Source organism: Bubalus kerabau, chromosome 1 (genome assembly GCF_029407905.1).
Source record: "Bubalus kerabau isolate K-KA32 ecotype Philippines breed swamp buffalo chromosome 1, PCC_UOA_SB_1v2, whole genome shotgun sequence".
Classification (NCBI taxonomy): Eukaryota; Metazoa; Chordata; class Mammalia; order Artiodactyla; family Bovidae; genus Bubalus; species Bubalus kerabau.
Window position 1 is genome coordinate 243013716 of NC_073624.1, and position 15493 is coordinate 243029208.

Below are 15493 nucleotides of genomic sequence, written 5' to 3' on the forward strand. Positions count from 1 at the left end.
GTCTCAGAGGTTTAACGGAAACTCCTTTGTCAAAGGCGCAATTCAGAAATATGTCAAAGATCTTACCAGACGTCCTTTCCTATCAATCTCAAGCATTCGTTCTAGGACATGCTATACAAATTCCTCCAGGTTTGTTGTATTCCACTTGGTTTCCCCTTACTAAGTTCTTTGAAAAAGTATTAAGGAATAAAATGTATCAGTCACAAAACAGAGTGCATAAATGTCTGTGTGCTGTATTAATATAAAATCTGTGTATATCTAAACATCTAGAGTGGTTTCAGGAAAATTGTTCTTAGTTTATAAAATTTGAAATAAATTGCAAAGACTGCAGGTAGGGGAGGAACGGACAAAAAGAAAGTCAGAATAGTGATAATAACTTTTACAAATGGGCATGCATCTGATTTCTTTACTTATTCATCTTCCTTCTCCATATCAATTCATAGAAAATCTTTAGAATTTTATAACATATCTAGAAAATCTTATCTTCATTCTAGTTTAGGAAATTGAGTTTAATACTTTAACATGTGAATGTGAGTATCCTCTTTTAAGTTCTGTGCATTGTTTTAAGTTTGTTAAACAATTTTACACACACACACACATACACACACACACACCTTCTTTAATAATCAGCTATGTGGTCGTATTGTTATTTGGAGTACAGATAACACATCCATGACTGCTCATTTAAATTTAATTATGTATAATAACTTTAATAAATGTGTATGTTAATTCTTTAATCAAATATCATGTAAGTAGGAAGCATTTCACCTACTCCTCATATGTATACCTAAGTCTTGGAGAGCCACAAACCTTGAAAATATATATTACAGACTCAGAATGAGTTGAAAAGCTACTCTTTCAAGACTCAAGATAATAGTGAATTTATCATACAGAAGCAATTACATTAATTCAGGCAGCAATTTTCATGGAATCTAATATATTATATATTTAACCCCCTCAGAATAACAAAAATAGTTATGTAAAGAACAGAGTAATGGTAGGCTAAATATAGATAAGATATATTCTTTTTAATTGAAGTGAATATAATGTCTTCTACCATAGTAGAGGATTCAAGGGCTCAGGAAAAAGTTTTAAAATGGGCCTGCTTTATTCTTTCTAAAAAGGATTTTCTGATATTTGTGATTTCTGGAAATGGTGATTTTGAGGTTATGCTAGACATGAAAACAAATTTAAAAGTAGCCTAAATAATTTCCTCTATTTCTATTTTATGTGTCATTCTAAAACATACTGCAATTAAATCTGATGGATTTGAGATTTATGAAAAAGTTTTAATACTAACTAACTTAATTTTTGTCATTTTTTGGAGTGCCTTTTCAGTTTTAAGGGATATAATGGGATGTGTTTATTACCCTATCTCCAGAGCCATTTACTTGTTTAAGTACATTTTGAGAATGTTCATCTGTCTTTAGAAAAATACAGCCTTAGATATTAAACACAGTTTTTAGATATTTTATAAACATAATCAGCTATAGAATTAGAGAAAAAATGTTAACATCATGCATGATATTTGGATGCTATAAATTGAAATTATCTATTACATACATTTCTACAGAATTATTTAATTCTATGTCTTTACCATAGATTTCTGGTAAGCTAAGTTTAACATGCATTCTAGTAGCTCTCCAGTATAAAAATCAATTTTTTACATGATTCATTTGCTTTTCAATACAAAAACTATGTAGAGGCAATACTTGAAAGATTATCATTAGCTTATGAAGGGGGTAAAAATTTCCTCATAGTAGGTTCATGATCACAGCTGGAATAATCTTTTCTTGCAAGAGAAAGGAGCCCACTGTCTTCTTTATTATGATAAAAGTCTGGTTTTATAAAAATAAGAACATTGTGCAGAAGGCAGAGATCTTTTGTTCGGAATGTCTTGATAAAATATAGAAATGTGATAAGCTAAGACTTGAGACTAATGTAAGAAACTCTAGTACGTGCAGCTTCATCATGACCTGTTTTTTAGAAACACACACAGCATCCAAAGGTGTAACATTACTCTTTGGAAATGTACACCCTAGGTCCAAAAATTAAGAAACAAATATATAACATGGTTCATCCAGATGATAGGAGCTTGCAATTATTGTAATACTGTTTAAAAAAGACTATCTTTTCAGGGTCAAGAGCAATCCTTAGGGGGAAAAAAATTTAAGGACAACGTAAAAAATGATATCCTGGAAGGCTAATTTAAAAAAGAAAACACTAAAAATGATAGTATGTGGAATTCTAGTAATATCCTCTATTCAGGGACATAAAGAGAAAAACATTTGGTAAATTCATATTTTAAGTACAAATTTAAGAAAGGAAGTCTTTAAATAAACTTGAATTCAAATAGTCTGTAGCCAGAAAATAAAATAAAAATTGTCAGTGATTGTTGAGTTCATTCTCATCTAATACTACCTTCTTTGAGGGCAAGGTGTAGAGAGGGCTCCTTCTTCCTTGCAACCAGGGACTGAAGAATGTTTTTGAAAGGCTCATGCCTAAAGCATGGTTACCACCAAAGAATAAAATGGTTGAGGAAGGAGAGGACATAAAATTCAGAAAAAAGAAAAAAAAAAAAGGCAAGATAAGAAAGGAAAGGTTAGAGCAGAAAGGAGAGCAAGAAGGTATTGAAAGAGGGTATTGAAAATAAGCAGAAAGAATAGAGAAAAGTGAGAGAGCTGGAGAAGCAGAGGAGAACAACTAGAGAAACTGGTACGGGAGAGACGTCTGTGTTCCGAGTCTGGCTAGGCTAAGGTGTTTCTTGATTAATTAAGATCCCTCTTTTCATTTTAAATCAAGACCAAACCAAACACCTTCTGAGGAAATCTTTCTCAAGGTTTCTCCTTATTGGCTGTGAATCTAAAACTAAAGAAGCCTAAATTTTCTCCAACTTTCTAAAAAATTAAACGATGCTCCCCCCGCCACACACCAGTTACACCTATCTGGGCACAATTTCAGCCACTATCACATTGGCTTTTCCTGCACTCTAGGAGTAGGGGTAAGAAACCAAGATCCAAAACTGCATTCTGAAGAAAGTTTTCAGGTTTTTAAAGGAGAAGCAGTGTCCTTCCAGTAACATCTTTCCCGCCCTCTCTGCCCCACCATTTAGACAGGCTGTGTCTCTCTTTGCAGTGAAAGAGTACCCATGTGTACTCATCATGTGACAAACCCAGATGGATGGGAGAAGTAAATTGGTAGGTAGGGATGTAGGTAGAGAATTGACTTTATTCCTGATGTTGTTTAATCACTGAGTCGTGTCTGACTTTTTTGCAACCCCATGGGCTGTCCATGGAATTTTCCAGGCAAGAATACTGAAGTGGGTTGCCATTTTCCACTCGAGGGGCTCTTCCTGACCTAGGAATCAAACCTGAGGCTCCTGCCACGTCTCCTGAGTTACAGGCGGGTTCTTTACCACTGAGCCACCAGCAAAACTACTTATTTATTCCTACTATAAACTTAACATATTTAGTTAAGATTTTCTTCTTTTTCCTGTGTTACAGAATTGGGTTGTTGTCGTTGTTTTAGATTTTACTTAATTGAAGCTATCAGTTAGATGAGTATTTATAACTGGAATGTGGCTGGGATTTTCTCTCAAGGTATTTAAGCACTGATATACTATTTGATAAACAATCTATGCCTCAAAGCATACTTCTTATCTTCTTGATTTTCCCAATTTTTGATTTTTTTTATGCCTGTATGAGACCTTTTAGACTTCCTTTAGCCTAATTATTGCAAGAGATCTCAGCTTTAAGATAAGAAGTGTCTCCCACCAGGCAAGGAGACTGGACTGGATATGAGTGCTGCTGGCAAAGTGGTATTGGCTCCTTGGGGAATTAACTTGGCATCTTGGGTTATGTTTCTTTATGTCAAAATAATTCAAGGTGGAACACTAAAGCGTGCTCTAAGGGGAAAAAAAATCAGATTAACTTCTGTGAAATTTTGTGCAACTTTATAAACTTTAGGTAACTAGACTTTATCTCAAGGTGAAATCTGATATTCATATGATCTTTTTTATGTTTTTATATGCTGTGTGATGTTGAAATCAGAGGCAACCATTTTATCCATGTTTACCTAACTTAAAGCATACATTTTGTATTTATATTAAAAAGCCAGAATTTCAAAAATTTAGAGGACAAGATATTATGTCACAATATATTCACTTTCAATAAAAAAGATCCTAAAATACTGACAGTACCCCCAAAACAATTTAAAATATTAGACTTCTCCAGTATTTGTTATTGCTGTTGATACACTTACTTTACCAATTAATAGCTTTTCTTACTCACTTTTGAAATTCCACTCTAGAATTCTTCTTTTTGAATTTGCTATAGCTTTGGTGCTTTTAATGCAAGGTGTGGAGCAGATGCTCAGACTTTGGCTTAATGCAGTCTATTTCCACTGAAATACTATATCTAGACAGTCCATAATTCAGTTGAACTTTAGAGGAAGAGCAGTTACCAAAGACACAAGAAGAACTGTTAAAATGAACAGAGAACACCTTTTAACCTTAACTGGCTGAGAGATCCAGTCAGCTCATGAAGCCAGCTTGTCTAATGAATCCAAATGAGATGCCCAGAGGAATGTTTTAGCATGTTTTAAAACTCCCTGTTTCCATTTTTCCTTTTTGTGTATAGATCATTGTGCCAAGCACTTCCTAAGATAAAATGTAGCCTCTGAGACTATGCTCAGGTTATAAAGGCCAAATTATTAGTAAACGACTGCAGTTTATATTTTGTGCAGTTACTTTTGACGTTTTTATATACTTAACATTTCCTCTCTTGATACTAGAATGAATGTGAACTATTCAATATATATACATATATGTATGTGTGTGTATGTGTGTGTGTGTATAAATATATTCTTTAGATGGTTGGTGTTTTACAGCCTAAACTTGAGTTCTGAATTTGAAAAATTGTGTTTGCAGTGTTTCCAAGTTGAGAATCTTCTTGTTCATAGTCACGGACTCTGCCATTTTGAAAAACTTAAAACTGAGTCCTAAGTGGATGGCATATCCCTCCAAGATTATTATCCTCATATAATTAAAATTCTATAATGGGAACAGAAAGTATGATGCCTCAAAGCTATTGCATATTAGGCAATTTTGATCAAGACTTATACAGACTGAAAGAAACCCATTTCTCCAATACAGCAATCACATCCTTTTCTAAAGCTTTGCCCTCTCCCAATAGAAATGCCATGATATAAGGAGCTAAGGAGGGACATTTTCAGTGGAGGAGAGATGAATGTCTGCTGTAATATGCTTTACTTTATTCCCTGGGAGATGCTTATATCATCTGAGTTCAGGAAATCTGAAAACACAAAAGGACCAGGTATTGGCTAGACACTTCAAAATGGGATTTTCTACTCCATATCCAGATTTAGCAGTTGCATCACCAACTTTAAGTGGCTCTACAGTAGCAGGTAGGGGAAAATGGTAAAGAGTTAAGGGAATGGAAACGAAGGACAAGGAGCAAAAACGCTGCTCCAGGCAGATTGGCAGGGAGCTGAAACATTGTCCAATGCTGCTGCTGCTGCTACTAAGTCGCTTCAGTCGTGTCCGAACCTGCGCGACCCCATAGACAGCAGGAGTATAAATTGATGGTTATGTAGTGAGCTCAAGATATTTTCAATTTCTAAACAGGACCGTTTCAAAGTGGGGTTTTAAGAAATACTTTATTATAATGACTAATGCTAGCCAATTCAGACCCCATGTAGTGACTGCCTCTGTGAATTAATAGCAGCAAAGTAGCTTGAAGGAGGCAATAAACCTCCTTCATAAGTTACAAGCACACAGAACTGGGTCCAGTGAATGTTATTCTGAGTTCCTATTATTCTGAGTTCCTTAGTAGACAGCATTTCTTTTTTTTTTTTTTTTTTAATTTTTATTTTTTCCATGGAGCGCAGCCTACCAGGCTCCTCCGCCCATGGGATTTTCCAGGCAAGAGTACTGGAGTGGGGTGCCATAGTATTGTCTACAAGGCGATGAATGCTACAGTACACCTCCTTGCAATGTGTATATTTTTTCTGAAGGTCTAGTTCCTTTAGAGTTCTGAGTAGCTAATGGTTTTGTGCACCAGCTGGTCTTAAAATCTTTCATTTGGTTTTCTGTTTTAATTTAATTTAATTTTTTAACTTTACAATATTGTATTGGTTTTGTAGGCAGCATTTCCATTGAAAATATGGCCAGTGCCATATTAAACAAATTGTTGTAATAGGAATCCCTAAAAAAATACCACCTACAATTCTTCACTATTGATTCCCTCTTCCATTTTTTAAAAAAATTAGTCACTCTTACAATCCACTCTTTACAAAGTATCAGTTGTCTTCTTAAACCACAAGTAACATTATTTCACTTCATTACCCCAAAGCTTCTTATTACATTAGAACAAAGGTCACCTGCTTCTATAAAGAGCTCTTTAAGTGTGGACCCTTTTACCTCTAGAGTGCCATCTTATACCATGATCATCAGCATCACCAAGTTCCAGATGCATGGACTTTCTTAAACAAAGAGCATTTATTCTCATCTTTGCTTTATTCTTTCTTTTATGCTTTAGATCTTTGCTTTATTCTTTCCTCTCCTTGAAATGTCTTTGCCTGGATCTGTTCATCCTTGAATTTTTCTCACCTTCTAGGTCACAAGTCAAATGCCATCTCTTCTTTCAGAGCATTTATAATGATCTGACATTAACTAGTGTAATTCGTGCATATATGCTTATATACAACTATGTATATAATTATGTCTATCTACCTACCTACCTGTTTATCTATCTATGTTTCTAACCTTTTTACCTAAAATATGTGTTACCTAAGACTATGAGATATGCTGCAGAAGAACAGGAACAATTGCACTTTTGTTAACCAGTGTATTAACTGTTATCTAGACAAGTGGCTTCCTAGCACATAGAAAACTCTCAATAAACATTTGTTGACTAAATTAATGTACCCAGAAAATACATCTATTTGACTCTCACTCCAATAGAATGGAGTTGACTGTATATGTATTATTTCTTCACTGAAGAAGTAATAAAATAGTCTAAGAGACATTAAAGGATTGTCCTAAAATCACATAGCTTGTTCTCTAGGAAAATCCGAGTTAAAATCCAAGTGTTTTGACTCTTAATCCAATGTGCTTACTACTTACTATACTACACTGCTTTTCTGATTTTTGCCTCAAGCGCTAATCATCTTTTTGAATTATCACTTCAAAACATCTGTTACTTCAATACTTATCAGCAGGATATCAACATTGTAGGAAATCCCTAGTAAAAACAGATCTAGTGCTGTCTAGCTGTTACAGAGGTTATAACTGTGTATGTACATATGTGTATGCATATATGTGTGTTTGTGAATATATGTGTGTGCACATATATGTAATATAAAAATATGTATATGTTGTATGTGAAACATATCTTTGAAGGGTGTGCTTGTTTAAAGAATGATTTTAATCATCATAAACTTAATTTACCCTGATGTACTGTCTTAGATATCCTTAATCACTGTAACAATAACCACCATCATAATTTCATTTTATATAACTCTATTCCATCTTTATCCTTTGAAAACTTGAACACTGTTATACAGTTATACTAATTCTAAATAATCTGTTGATTATTTTACACTGGACAGAGGATTATTGTGACAAAAATACTGGATTGGAAAAAAAATTACTTGCTGATTAATCTAGTCTCTGAACATTTCTTCCAACCAAGTTATTTTAATTGATTTCCACTTGCAGACAGTCCTCTCATTACATAAGAGGTTCATTCACGTATAATTTTGGTTAGGTGTGTAATCTTCCTAGCTAAACTTCATTAGAAGTTCCTGCCTCATGTTGTGTGCTCTCAAATAGAATATTTCAAGCATAAAATTCTTTACTTTTCCCATGTGATCCATAGAAAGGCCTTGAATACTTTCTAGATATCTCTAATAACTTCAGAGTCTAATGCTAAGTCAATAAAGTCTGGTATTAGAGCATGTGATTTAAATTCTATTGTTCCTTAAATAATAAATTTTATATATATGTATAAATATAAAATTCTTGCTGGAGGGGAGGGGGGGAGATGACAAAGTTTTTCTAGAATTGGAAAAAAGAAGGTTCCTCAACAATTGCCTTAGCTCTCAGCCAAAACACATGAGTATGAGTGCATCTTCCATTTAAGTCTGGTTGATCTGAAGAGGACTGGATTTCAAACCACCATTATTTTGTCAAAAAAGCAAGTTAAGCATGGCACTATTTATAATTTGGTTGAAGTTCCTTCACAATGACCCTCTAGCTTGAACCTTTGCACTCTAGATTATAAAATGTTTATCTTAAAGCAGAATGACTTCACATGCCACTTAAGGACTCCCTGGTGAGCTGAAATGAAGGACGCTTTTGGTCAAAGGATTGGTCAAAGGATTCTATTCTTTGCCACTGAAATTGTACTCAACTGAGTGAGAATGTGGTTTGAGGATAATCATTAAGTATATATTTGAATAGAAAAAACTATATAAGGGAATACATCAAGATATTAACAGTGAATTTATGTGGATGGTGATATTTCAGGGTATTTAAATTTTAAAAATATTTTTCTGAAGCGTCTCAACTTAAATTATCGACTTATTTTTTTATAAGTCCATTTTATGGACTTAAATTTTTTTTTGTAAACAACATAATATGTTATATTGGGCTTATGCTTATTCTAAAGCTTTTGTAATGTTTTACAGTAGCATTCCCAAGTGAGTTTTGGAAACACAGGGGTAGATGATGTTGACCACATTCATTTAAAACAAGGTTTCTTAGAGAAATGAGCATGGTAATGTCCAAGACATATCTTTCAGCAGCATACATAATAAGCAGTTTGACAGCAATGGTAATTTCTTTTCCCACTATATATTCACTGATGACAAATAAAAGAAAACTACTTTAACATGTGACAAGGGAGCTATATTAGAAGGGAAAGTATAGAAAGTGAGTCTTCTGATTATCTTGCTTCCCCCCAGGTTGCAGATGGAATCATCTGCTAACAATCTAAAAACAACAGAGAGAAATATTCTGTATAGTTGGCAAGTTCACTTCTTCAGAGCATTTTATGATAGATAGAACAGAATTTTAGAAAAATTTTATTGGCATATAGTTGATTTATAATGTTATGTTAGTTTCCAATATACAGCAAAGTGAATCAGTTGTGCATAGACATATACCATTCTTTTTTAGATTATTTTCTCATATAGGCCATTACAGACTATTGAGTAGAGTTCCCTGTACTATATAATACTTAGCAGTTATCTTATTAGTTATGTTTTATATATAGTAGTGTGTATATGTCAATCCCAATCTCCCAATTCAGCCCATACCTCCTTACCCCCTGTTAACCATGTTTGTTTTCTACATCTGTAACTTTATTTATGTTTTGTAGATAAGTTCATTTGTATTCTTTTTTTAGATTCCAATATAAGTGGTATCATATGATATTTGTCTTTCTCTGACTGACTTCACTCAGCATGATTATTTCTGGCTCCATCCATGTTGCTGTGAATGGCATTATTTTGTTCTTTCTATGGCTAATATTCCATTGTATATATGTACCACTTGTTTTCTATCCATTCCTCTGTTGATGGACATTTAGGTTGCTTCCATGTTCTGGCTATTGTACATAGTGCTACAGTGAACATTGGGGTGCATATATCTTTTCAAATGATGATTTTCTCTGGATATATGCCCAAGAGTTGGATTGCTGGATCATATGGTAGTTCTATTTTTAGTTTTTTACAGAATATCCATACTGTTCTCCATAGTGGCTGCACTAATTTATGTTCCCACCAACAGTGTAGGAGGGTTCCCTTTTCTCCACATCCTCCTCAGCATTTAATAAAAAAGCATATTGGTTGCCCCTAAAACATCTGGTAAGCCAAGATTTGAAAAGCTAGCTACCTCGGGGAGTATTTATTTTCTCCTCACACTCCTGAAATAGATAATACTGATAAAAGAGACCAAAAGAATTGTCCCATGCCACAAAGCCCTTGCAAGTGTAAAAACAGGGACACGTACTTCCCCAAGTAAGTGTGCATTTAATGATAGGTCCCTGCCATAAAAATAAAATGAAAGAAAGGAAATAATCTTACTTCCATAAGTGTCACTCAAAGCCATAAGATATTCATCATAAACCTTATAGCCTGTAATCTGGAGAGAACTGAAATTCAACTTCAAGAACAAAATGAGTTGTTTTACTTGATCTAGAAAGGGAAATCTTGAAAGAGAAAGGACGAAAATGAACCCAATGAATAGATGAACTCCAGCTTTTGTGACTAGATGGCATGTTTTCATTGTATTACGATTTTTAATTGAAAGTCATTCTGACATTCTAATAAAGTGTGAGCTCTTGCTGGACTCTTAAGAAATAACAGAGAGACAAATATATATTTCCATATATGTATATATGGAAATAAAGTGTGCAGTAGAGAGAGAGATGTATGCATTGGGGAATGACTGCTGGAAGAGGTGAGAAGAGGAACGTGGTGTGAGAGGCAAGTGGTTAGAACATCTGAGACAGCGCTGACAGCTATTTTCTTAAGCTCCGCGGCTGCTGCAGGGTGTTGGATGTTAAAGCTGAGGTTGGAAATGAGTTCTAAAACCACAACTCTATTCTCTTTGTCTCAAGCTATGTTCTTTATTTTGAAACATTGAACAGTAAACCCCACATAATTATTATGTCAGCAGGCTCATTTAAGCATTTTGGAGCCAATGAAATTTTGGGGGTAGGGAACAAAACCTAAAAAATAACGGATTGTTTATGGAGGGGACTATCTCACCTCAAAATTATTCTATCATTTGAGATGCACATTATGTGTATAACATGACTTCCACAAGCCAAATTTATACTGAACGTTTAACTCTTTACAAGTGAATTGCTAGGGGATCAGATTTTTGATTTTCAAACGAAATTATTATTGCATGTAGTAGGTCAACTTTTTAATATACTACACCAAAGATACAAATATCCTGATCAATGAAATGAATTGTTTAAAATACTGGACTGTTATTTCTCAGAGCTAAAGTTGAAAATTAAAAAGTCATCTTTTTCATTCTCACCTCTCAACAAAGGTTTCCTTTTATACAAGCAACATTAAAAAAAAAAAATCTGTGTTGGGTTGTCACCAAACTACATACATTTTATTGGTTGATATATATGCCTCAGAGCCACTAACATAAAATTACATTGAGCTTGAAATGGAATCTATTAAATGAACTTTGCTGTACCATAATATGTGCTTCTTGTCCTCAAAATTGAAGATACTTGCATAGGTTGTCAGATTTTTTTCCCAGGGAGTAATTTGGATAATCCACTTATGATTTAATTCCAGAAAGAAATCATTTATAAAACACACCCTTGAGTCCTTAAACCGTTAATAAAGCTTGCTACAGTACACTATATACATCCCAAGTGTAGCCTAAATACCTGGAGAATCTGGCAAGCTGTATAAGAATAGTTAAGCTTAAATCATACCCATATGCTAACATATTTTTTATTACAACGTGAAATGGTTTGGTATCATTCAGGAAAGTGTGTCCATTCTTACAGACTCCATTAAGAATCATCTGACCTCTCCATAAAATCTGTCTCCCAGAGTGGCATATTTAGGCTCCCTTCTCCATTGAAAAATATTCACTGTGAAATTTCATGTGTAAGCAGTAAATTATCAGGACTACACAGTGGAGCAATTTTAGAAATAGCTAATCAAAGCCAATAAATTTCCCATTTGGGTGTGAGTATATGGTTGTGAGATCTAATAAGGGCTGTTGATAGACATTCACTGTCCCAATTTCCTGCTTCATCAGAGCGTGTAACTGAAGTGAAGACTGACATCTTCGTCACCAGTTTCGGACCCGTTTCAGACCATGATATGGTAAGTGACTCTGCAATTTTGGTTTTTCTGGAGTATTTTCTAAATTTAACTTTTGAAAGGAAAAATATGGATTAGGTTTTTAGGAAGTAATTTGCAGTGCCCTGGGTATATCTTTGTGTTTCTCTGTGTGCATAATATGCAATATATCATATATATGTAATATATATATATGTAATATATGTATATATAATATTTACATAATGGAAAATACCCATTTACTTTTCAGGCCAGGCCTGTTTATAGTTATCAACCACTGCAGTCTTCTTTTGTTCCATCACTGAAAATTATTCCTTTGCCTTGGTCTATGTTCTGTGATTCAAATAGTGTGAATTACCTTATATTTTAGTTAGGAGGACATATTGATTGAAGAATGTTTGCTTTCTGGATGGCCAGGACTGTCATAGAATAGCTGTAAACACTGCAATTTCTGAATTATTTTTGGTTAAAAAGGAGAAATGTGTATAAAAGCTGAGCAAATACTTGACCAGAATTAGACTGAGGATGAAATAACACCTGTGGGAAAGGTTCAGCTTCACTGCAAAAGGCAATCATTAAATTATTACCAAGAGTGAGAATAAAATGAATACATACCTGCTCTCTCTTTTCCCAATCCAAATGAACATGATTTTCTCTTCTATCTGATGGGAATTGGTAAGTCTGTAGAGCTCTGCAGATATTATATAATATTTCTGAACTCTTGACAGCCAAACTCCTATAGAAGCAAAAAAGCCTAAAGAGGCCATGAGACACATCATTACAGTTATTTTGAAGATACATTAATTAAATACTATTTTTTGAAATATCTTTTTGTTTACGCCATCTTAAAAGTCTTCTGATTTCCTAATAGCTCAGATGATTCAGAAGAAATATTAGAGAAAATAACAGTTTAGACTAGCATTTCCCAAAGTGTGGAAATTCACAAGGCACCCAGATTGGCAGGGCTAGAGCTCTGACCAGTCCCGAGGTAAGGTAAACTGCTGAACTGCATTTAATCTAGTGTGTTCCAATCATATTTGCCCGAAACCCTTTTCTTCAAGTGATGCTTGTTGACATTCTGTGACTCAATCATTGGGAAATGCTGACTTAGGATAATTAGATTTTGTTTTTGTTTAGTCTCAGTCATGCCCAACTCTCTTGCTACTCTATGGACTGTAGACCACCAGGCATCTCTGGCCATGGGATTTCCCAAGCAAGAATACTGGAGTAGATTGCCATTTCCTTCTCCAGGGGATCTTCCCAACCCAGGGATTGAACCCACATCTCCAGCATTGACAAGTGGATTCTTTACCACTGAGCCACCAGTGAAGCCCCAGGATAATTAGATGCTTTACACCTAAGACAGGTTATGAATGTAACCTGTACAGATTAGAGTCAGTGGAGCATAGAAGAGATAGCAGAGTGGTAGGTAAGAATACAAATTTCTGAACCAGAATGCCTGGGTTTATAATACCAGTCTTTTTACTAGATAAGAGTATATCTGTCCTTGGGGAAATTACTTAATATGTCTCTTGCCTCAGCTTATTCATGTGTGAAATGGGAGTAATAATAATAATACCTCATGGAGTTATCACAAGTATTAAATGAATTAATACATGAAAAGCACTTAAAAATCATTGGTATATCCTAGGCACTCAATAAATGTCAACCACTATCACTATGTAAGAAAAAGAAATATCAAAGTTAGCCAAAATGGTGGATTTATTCCTCTGGTAATTCATTTAGCCATTATGGTCAGTCTGTAGACCACTTTATTGAAATACTGTGCAATACAATAATTTTCACAAACTTGATTGTGGTCTGAAAACTATTGTGATTCTCCCACATTGCAACTCAATCTTCCCACAAAACTATTATTCTCTCATGCTACTTTTCTAATTAAGAAACTTTAATATATCCCAGTTCAGTTTAAGGTCAAATTTAAGCTCCTCTGCCTGTATCCCAGAATAACCATACATGATTTTACCACTCGTCCTCACTTGTTCCCATGGACTATTTAGTGATTTGCATAAGTATTACTTTCTGTGAGGCATACCCTTGGGGGCTAGAATTTCTGATTCTAGGATTCAGCCTTGCTGAATTCAAATTCATCACTGACAGCAGAGTGACATTGGAGCAAATCAATCTTGTAAGGCTCAAAACCTCTAAAGTTGATATATTATCATAGTTACCTATCCTTGTAAGACTTCAACAACAACAGCATCCTTGTAGGACTGTTAGGAATTTTAAATGAGATACATAAATAAGGGTCTATCGATAGTGCTCAATAAATAGTAACTATTATTATTTTTTGTCTCTGATACCCTTATAATGGCATGCACCCTTTGTAGAAATTTCCTTTAATCTCTATCCATTTAAATTTTGTATTTCCCCAAAAATCCAAATCAAGACCCAAATGCATGATGAAAACTTTTCTTTTATTCACCCAATAACAAATTAACTTTCCCTTTCTGCATTCAATCATATTTATTGACTTTAAAATACAATTTAGCTTTTGGTCTCATATATAACATTGTTTTGTTAAGTTACTTATCTTATATTAGTATCTTATTTTCCTAAAGTGATGCCAAATGACATAAAGGCAAGCTTGTTTCACATCTCTTATACTATCAAAGCATTGCTGTTTTACAATAAGTGTTTAATTTCTACTTACTTGGTAAAGGTTTATGAGTCTACATTAACTTTTAAAAATTAAGATATTCTGGGACTCAGTAAATAACACCCTCTTTCCTACCTGAGTTCTGATTGTTTTGATAAATAAGATAGCAAAGGACATGAAAAAGGAGGATATCATCTTTATTACTAATAATGGTGATATTCTAGAAGGTGGCTTATATCTGCAGACAAGTGGTTTCCAGAGTAAACACCAGGGTCAGCCAGAGTAACCCACCCAATCAGCAGGCAGTGTTGGCTTCCTTCTGCAAGAGTGGGGACTGTTCACGTAAAACGTGTAGCATGGAGGAACACAGTAGCATTTGTGAGTCTAAAATGGAGAAGCAACAAAAATGGAGAAGACAAGAGGAAGTTGCTGAGATAGACAAGATTAATTTCTCTTTCTAAATTCTTCTGTCGAGTTAAATTACTTGTCCTCTCTCCCCTCTCTGAATAGAAGAGTGTGAGAGAAAGGAGAACTTTCAGAAGTTTTACACTGGTGAAGCTTTCTTCTCATAGATGGAACACCACGAGAGGGGATAAAGGATTACAAATAGTTCACACTAATAAAGATATTACTCCTCCTCCTAATAATAATAAGGCTGTGTGTTTAGTTGCTCAGTCGTGTCTGACTCTTGGTGACCTCATGGACTGTGGCTCACCAGGCTCCTCTGTCCATGGGATTCTCCAGGCAAGAATACTGGAGTGGGTTGCCATGCCTTCCTCCAGAGGATCTTCCTGACCCAGGGATTGAACCCAGGTCTCTTACATTGCAGGTGGATTCTTTACTGTTTGAGCCATCAGGGAAGCCCAATAATAATATGACTATTCTCTATCTCTGGCACCTAGCATGATGTCTCAGGAAGAGTAGATGCTCAATAGAAATTATTAAGGGACAGTGCCCAAATAAAGCCATAAACAGTCAAGCACTTTTCTCTTGGAAAATATTTTGCAT

The 15493-nt window shown here is 34.7% G+C and overlaps 1 protein-coding gene across 1 annotated transcript in view; it reads left to right on the forward strand.

Annotated features, from left to right (window-relative positions):
* Window positions 1-15493, forward strand: part of GABRA1 (gamma-aminobutyric acid type A receptor subunit alpha1) — a 54465-nt gene that overhangs the window by 4618 nt on the left and 34354 nt on the right. Inside the window, exon 3 of the mRNA XM_055566821.1 lies at window positions 11822-11889. Within this exon, the coding sequence (XP_055422796.1) occupies window positions 11822-11889 (68 nt within the window). The remainder of the gene's footprint in view (window positions 1-11821; window positions 11890-15493) is intronic.